Source organism: Gossypium raimondii, chromosome 3, assembly GCF_025698545.1.
Source record: "Gossypium raimondii isolate GPD5lz chromosome 3, ASM2569854v1, whole genome shotgun sequence".
NCBI lineage: Eukaryota > Viridiplantae > Streptophyta > Magnoliopsida > Malvales > Malvaceae > Gossypium > Gossypium raimondii.
The window spans coordinates 40,711,049-40,718,527 of NC_068567.1; the positions used below are offsets into that span (position 1 = coordinate 40,711,049).

Below are 7,479 nucleotides of genomic sequence, written 5' to 3' on the forward strand. Positions count from 1 at the left end.
TAAAATATTGCATTCATCGGAATAAGTTCGTTGTCTGTATCGACTTAATGATACGTATTGACTAACCTTCTGACAGTCGCCAAAGCCAGTCTAAGAATCCGTATGTATATCATTCTGATAAATGTATCCAACTTCTATCTTCAAAGAGATTGTGAAATATGATCTGCAATATGGTGTAAAGTCTGTGATCCACCAATCGAGTGGAATGTGTATAAGGGGGTCAAGTGTAGAGGTTGGTATATAGTTATATGCAAGGAATCAGAAAAGTATCCACCAAAGTCTGAAAGGAAGTCCAAAATTCTTAAGTCGAACAATTCAACAATATAGTTTAAAGGAAATATTGGTTGAGACTTACTAAGTTTCTTGAACTTAGAGACATCTATTTATAACGCAGGTTCTTGGAATTGAACCAGTGCGCCAAGAGAGACCAAGCCAGAATGCGCCAAGGTGGAGGTTCGTAGAGCGTTATTATGCATACAGAGGGACATTCGTTGTAATATGGTGAATAGTACTCTACACCATGATTAAGTTGGTTTTAACAAAGTTTTAAGTTGTAATGTCTTATACTACTCTCGAGAATTTGTTGTACTTTAATAAACAACTCCTTTAAAATATTTTGACTTAGAAAAGAAAATAAATAAATAAATAAGAAGTATGGTTTTTGTCAGTTGTAAAATTTTTGTTAAGTATTTAAGTATGGTGACAACCTATATCTGGGTTTGGTAAACCGGGTCGGGCATAGTGTAACAACTCGTTTTTCAGTGGTGTCGAAAATAGTGATTTCGAGATCACAAATCTAATGAGTGAATCCGTAAATATTATTATTTAATATTTACGAGTCTAATATTATATTATATTGAATTTTGTTTTGATAATTTTTGGTGACTAAATGAATATTTACATACAAGTGGTTTGTCTCTAAAGTCAAGTGGTTTTAGGAAATGAGGCATCAGGACCTCATTTCTATAAACCAAGCCAGTAAATATTTTTATTAAATATTTACGATAAAAATATTTACTTAATTGATTATATAAGTGTACAAAATTTGGTCATAAATTTTGGCGTTTAGATAGTTAATTAAAGAAAAGAACTAAACCGTAAATACTACAAAAGTTAATCGCTATAGGTTTAATTGTGTGAAATGAATATAAAAGTATGAATTGAAGGCCTTATGTGGTATATTGACCCTAATTAATCTTATTGACCGATTAATGGGTCGAAATATGTATTTTATATGTTTAAATTATGTTTAAATTAAAAGTATTATGTTAATAATTATAATAAAAGGCTAAAATAAAAGAAACAAATAGTGTCATCTTCTTCCTTTTATTATTTTCAAACTGAAACACCATGGTTTCATGAGAGAAGTTCGGCCAAAGTTTAATCTCCTTGCATAGTATGTTTTTTTAGTCCATTTTTTGTAAATTTTATGTTTTTGAGATCGTTGCAGCTTAATGTAGTTAACTTGTACCTTTATTTTCAAAACTGTTAAAGATTTCTAAAGTTACCATTGCTGAATTTATAATGTTTTTGAAGTTTGATGATAGATTTATAAGTTGATAGTTAAATAGGACTGTTTTCTAAAATAATTTTGGTTAATTTTAAAGTTTAAGGACTAAATTGCTAAAATAGTAAAGTTATCATGAATTTATGTGAAATTTTGATAAACATGGGCTGTATGAGAGCCTTGGAACATTCGGCTAGCTTAGTTTGATTTTAATTGTGTTAATTGTTTAAGTTTCGAGTTTAGGGACTAAATTGAGTATAAGTTAAAAGTTTAGGGTAAAAGCATAAATGTTTATTAACAGGTTAATTATGTGAATTTTAGTATTTAAAAGTATTTGAATCGGATAATTGAGTTGAATTATTATAGGGTCAATCGATAGACAAACGCGAAAAAGAAAAAATTGTTGATTAGTCTCGAAGTCGTGTTTGCTGCAGAATCGGTTTAGGTAAGTTCGTATAAAATAAATGAATTGATTTAATTGTTTTTTTGTGAATTATTAAATATCTAAGTATGTTGTATTTAAATTTGCTTGCATAATAAATATTAAATTGTGGAATTGAATCAAATTGAAATAAAATTATAATTGAGGGTCATGATTAGACATGGAGAAAGTATATAATTGAATTGGTGTGACAAAGATATGCTTAAATAATTATATGATATGTTAATTATTATTTATGTTATGAATGAATTAAATTGATTGATATATGACAATTAGTAAATTGAACTAAATTGCATAATTAGCTAAATCGATGATGTTATGTTGGATAAATAAGAACTATATGGATGTGTGCTCGTAATGATATAATGTGAGGAAAGTTAATTGAAATAGACATGGTATGTGACCCGTATGAACCTCGTGAATACTTAGGATATAAATGACATGTCATTAGGGGTTATTACAATTTTGGGTGCTAGTCTTGGATGTCATACCGATGGCTGAGGTCCTGCATTTGTTACTGCTTCTCCACAGCTCGTGTGAGCAGCATTATATAGACTAACATCCCGACCCATAGCTCGTGTGAGTAGGCCCATTTCACAGCTCGTGTGAGCATTTATAGATATGGCTCGTGAGAGCAGTTACAATTACAAATACAAGCACACTTTGTGTGAGTATGGATCCCACGTAGTTGACGTTATTTCATTTGGTTCATCGGGTGTTAAATGTATAAAATGAAACAGAATATACGAAACATATATACGGAATTAAGCATTGAATGGAGAAATTTATATAAATTATTGAAACGAAATATGATATACAAAATGATTATGTGTTATATATGTAAATGAAATGGTAAAATGAAATGTTTAGATGAAACGATTATACGAGATGATTATATGGAATAATTACATGAAATGGTTATGTGAATTGGTATGTGAAAATATATGTATGAATTGGGACATTGAATATAGATATTTGAAAGGAAATGTGAGTGTTAAATGAATATGTGATGGTTGGTTTATATGCCAAATGTGCTTTTCATGTATAAGTTTGATATCATGATAAAGTAATATGTTTTACATATGAACTCACTAATCTTGTGAGACTTGTGATGTGTATAGATAACTAATGAACTCATGATCATGATATTGAATTATCTTGTAATATGTTTAAAGTTTCATCATTTATAGTAAGTTAAAGTTAAAGTTTATCATGAACTTACTAAGCTTTACGTAAGCTTACCTCGTGTTATTTTTCTTCCTTGTAGATCATCGGATTCGAGCTGTCGATTGGATTACTTTTGGAGATCACACTACCTGACAACTTATTTGGTAACTAGTTGTTTATTTTGATCCGGTTAGAAGTGGCATGTAAATAAGGTTTTTGGTATATATGTTATAAGTATTATAGATATGTTTTGTGTTAATTGAAGTATGAGATGTGTTATTTGGTGTGAATCTCAACTAGTATTTGGTTGATTGTGGTGTATAATGGAAATGGTATGTCTATATAACTATTATTGACAATATGTTATATGTCTTATAAAAATGTTTAAGATACTACCAAATAGGTACTTTTAGGATTGGTATAATCAATAAGGTATAAGTTGTATGTTTCATGTTCTTGAGATGCTTGGATACATGTTTTGTGATTTAGTAAATGATGTATGTGAATTGGATTTTAGATGTTTGAATTGTGGTACCAATGAGGGTACATTGGTTAGGCACATAGGTTGAATGATTTTTGCATGCTTTAAGCTTGTTTGAATGTGTTTTAAACATGTAAAAGTGGTTGGAAATGGGTTGGCTTGGTGCCTAAGAATTGGTTGATGAATTGGCTTGCATTAGGGGTCATTTTGGTAGCACATGGCCTGGGGCATGGGCTGTCACACGGCCGTGTGCCACACACGGGCATACCACATGGTCGTGTGTCATTTTAATTTTAAGTGCAGGATTTTTCACACGGTTACAGTCAGTTACACAGCCTGGACACGTAGGCATACAGGGTAGCCACATGACCATGTCTTTGAGCCACACGGGTTGGCCTTTGTCACATGGCCGTGTGACCCCTATTTTCAATTTTTTCCATATTTTTCTATTTTGTTTCAGATTAGTCCCTGTTTGTTTCCAAACTGTTTCTAAGGTCCCATAGACTCGAATTAAGGTCATTTTTGTATGAATGCTATGATTATTGATTGGACATTGATTTATGATATTTAAATTGATTTTTGATCTGTGTTTAAGTATTATCGGATATGTTATTTGTTGTAATATACTGTGACCCTATTCTAGCGACGAAGATAGATTAGGGGTGTTACATATAGGGTGTTACACGGATCCAATGATCAAATCGGGCATTGGGGTGTTACCTTTAGAGTCAAAGTTTTGATACCAATTCTTATTTAAAAATTACCAAGAGGATGGATTGGTGTTTATATGAGATAGAAAATAAATAGGCACAGAAATTTATTGTGGTTCAACCTCAATTGTCTACCTCCACTACTTTAATTTATCTCATTAAAAATTTGATCAATCTCTCATTTAAGATTGATATATTTCAAGTAGAAGGTATAACATTTATAATCTCCTATCGTTTGAAGGCTAAGATAGAACTACTAGTTTTCTTTTAAGATCTTGGAAAATCTTAAGAAAGATTTCACAAATAAGAATAAACGATTGAAATTAATGATGAGTCTCTCTAAGATAAGCATTTGCAAGTTTAAGCTCTTGATTTCAAATAAACATTTGATTAAAGAAACGAAACAAAACCCAGTAAGTATTTATATTCAAAGTGTGAATATGAGAAGAATAAAAGAATAAATCGTAAAATATAAGATAAGGTCTTTGATTTTTGAAATTTGTCTTTTGTCTTCATTGAAATGCCATGATACTCTATTTATAGTTTTGTTGGAGGTTAAAATAATTGTTGGAAGCATTAAATGTTTGAAAATAAATAGCTGGAGAGGAGGTTCAATCCATCACCCCTTTTCTCAAAACTTCATTTAGTTACTGACTTCCATGGGAATAGAGAGGATGTGTCCGCTCTATATGAAAAAATGTCAAAATAGCCAGAAATGAGTCTACAACATTTTTAACATGAAAATAATACACAAGTAAACTTAATTTTAACAAAGTGTTTCTGAGTTTGATAACATTTTCTAACATATTTCTTTTGTTTCTCAACATAAACAATATGGAAAATTGATCATAAATGTTATTAAACACAAAAATTTATAAATCAAAACTAACACCTTCCCTTAATTATCAAACACAAACGAACAAGTTGAACCATAAAACCAACCTCTTGACCCCCTCCAACCTACAATCTAAGTCGTAACTGTAAACAAACTCTAGTGTCGCACCCTTGTCTCACAGTTCACTCCTCGTCATTGGAAAACCACAAAGCATTGCATTATCAAATGATAAAACGCAACAAACTCTTTTTTAATCCAAACATCCTTTCGTTACAGATATTTTTGGAAGTGATAAATAGTTGATCATAAAAGTACAAGTGAAAATCAAATTTCTAATCAAATAATTGAAGAATTATGCCGCAGCAAACTCTGGTTCCACCATAATAAAACTCATGCTACCAGAACCGCAACACAAACACTCTTTACGTCACTCATAAAACATTTACTTTTCTTAATTTGACATCCAATCACGGAGACGTGGCTAATTTGTCACAAATAAGAATTTTATGCTATAAATTTGGTGATGGTGATGTGATCAGTCAATTCACCAAAAGCTTTTAAGAAAATTATGTCCCGTTTCTCAGAAATTTTCTTCAACATATGTGCATTGGAGCATTTTAAACTTCACAACTGTTGCTCGTGATTAGTGTATAATTTAAATTCCTTTGTGAAAAAAGAAAACTTCGAAACTGTTGACTTTTCTTTTTCTTTTTCCTTTCCTTTTGCTGCTTAACAGCTCTTATTCCAATAATATTATTATCCTTAATCTTAGGAGTTTCACCTGCTTAATTGACGTAAACCATTTTTATAGTCTTTAAGTAATTCAACGTATTTTTAAAGTCGTACAATTAAACCTTACAAAATCAAAAGCAAGGAAAAGTGATTACTTAAATTTCGCTGTGAATTTAATGGAAATTTCATTTGCCTTTTCTGTACCATCGCGTTTGCAAGATTTAATAATAAACCTTAAAACATCTGAAGTGAAGAAATTTCAAGTTTTAAAAGGCTGGGATTTTTCACTAAAGTTGTGCTTGTTGGAGTAGATGTTTTGTAACAATAAAAGACATAATTTTATAGTTGATTGATATCTACTTGGATTTGGATGTGTTTTGCAAACACGACAGAGATTTTCATTAATACAAGTATGGATACAGGATAAGATCTTGTCCGACTTCATCAATGACTAAAAAACCAAGAACCAAAAGACATTGAAACTGCAGTCACACAAGATATACAATCAAAGGGTTTGTTTCTTTACAATAAGAGAGATCAGTTAACAATCAGGACAAAAAACTATAGCAAGTTAAGAAAGAAACAGTGTTTTTTTTTTTGTTAGTGTTCCTCTGGAATACTCTCCAATGCCGGTCTCCAAGCTCCATCACTTGTTCTTCCATCTTCAGAAACCCTAACACCTCTCAGTTTCACAGCTTTTATCAATTGCTCCATTGAAGACTGCCTCAAATCTTTCTTGGAACTCAGAATTTGCTTCAACTCTTCCTGTGTCACCACAAGTCTTATTCTCACCACCCCATTTTTGGATTCACCTTGTTTCCCTGATCTATCATCACCACTGTTTTCTTCATTTAAGTTGAATCTCACCACCTTCTTCTTCTTCTTATTCGTTTTCTTCTCCATGTTGTTGTTGTTGGTCTTAACTCCATCAGCAGCCCCTTCCGATTTGGAAACTGTAACATCTCCCATATCCTTGATGAGTTGATTAGGTTGGTTGCAGCTGCAGCCTTGTAGGTCGTCGTTTTCTGCTAGAATTTTGTTACTTGTGAAGCAATTCCCCATTTTCAGATGTGAAACAAAGAGGAAAAAGGAAAAGAATATTCAGATAGAAGGAATGAAAAAATATAGAGACAAAGAGAGAGAAGCAAGGCATTTGAGTGAGACATTAATATATAGAGGAGAACAGGGAAGGGACAGGTAAGAAGCACATGATAATGCCGGTTTTTAAGCTGGAGATTTTTGAAAGTAAGTGCTTCGGAAGGTCACATTATTCCTTTCTTTGCAAAAATTCCATTTATCTTTTTCATCCTATGATTGTTCGTACAGATGTTTCATTTAACTTATTATTTGTTTTAAAAACGTCTAAAGATTTTTAAATAAAATAAATTCATTAGAAAATATAATTAAATTAAAAATCAAAATAAATTCAGACGGTGATCACAATTTAAACTTAAATTAAGTTCGAGAAAGTTATGTAGGGGGAGACTCATCAAGCCCACACTTTATATTTACGAAATTTTGGAAAATGAAGTTTTAATAGATACATAAGTGTAGCAGTCTAATTACCCTCGTAGCCATTATATTTTTAAGAGTAAACTAATGATT

The 7,479-nt window shown here is 31.3% G+C and overlaps 1 protein-coding gene across 1 annotated transcript; it reads right to left on the minus strand.

Annotated features, from left to right (window-relative positions):
- Positions 1 to 6,247: 6,247 nt before the first annotated feature.
- Positions 6,248 to 7,134, minus strand: LOC105794288 (uncharacterized). The gene has a single exon (XM_012623393.2). It carries the CDS (start codon positions 6,934 to 6,936, stop codon positions 6,475 to 6,477), a length of 462 nt encoding a protein of 153 aa, XP_012478847.1. The 5' UTR covers positions 6,937 to 7,134; the 3' UTR covers positions 6,248 to 6,474.
- Between the last annotated feature and the right edge of the window lie 345 nt (positions 7,135 to 7,479).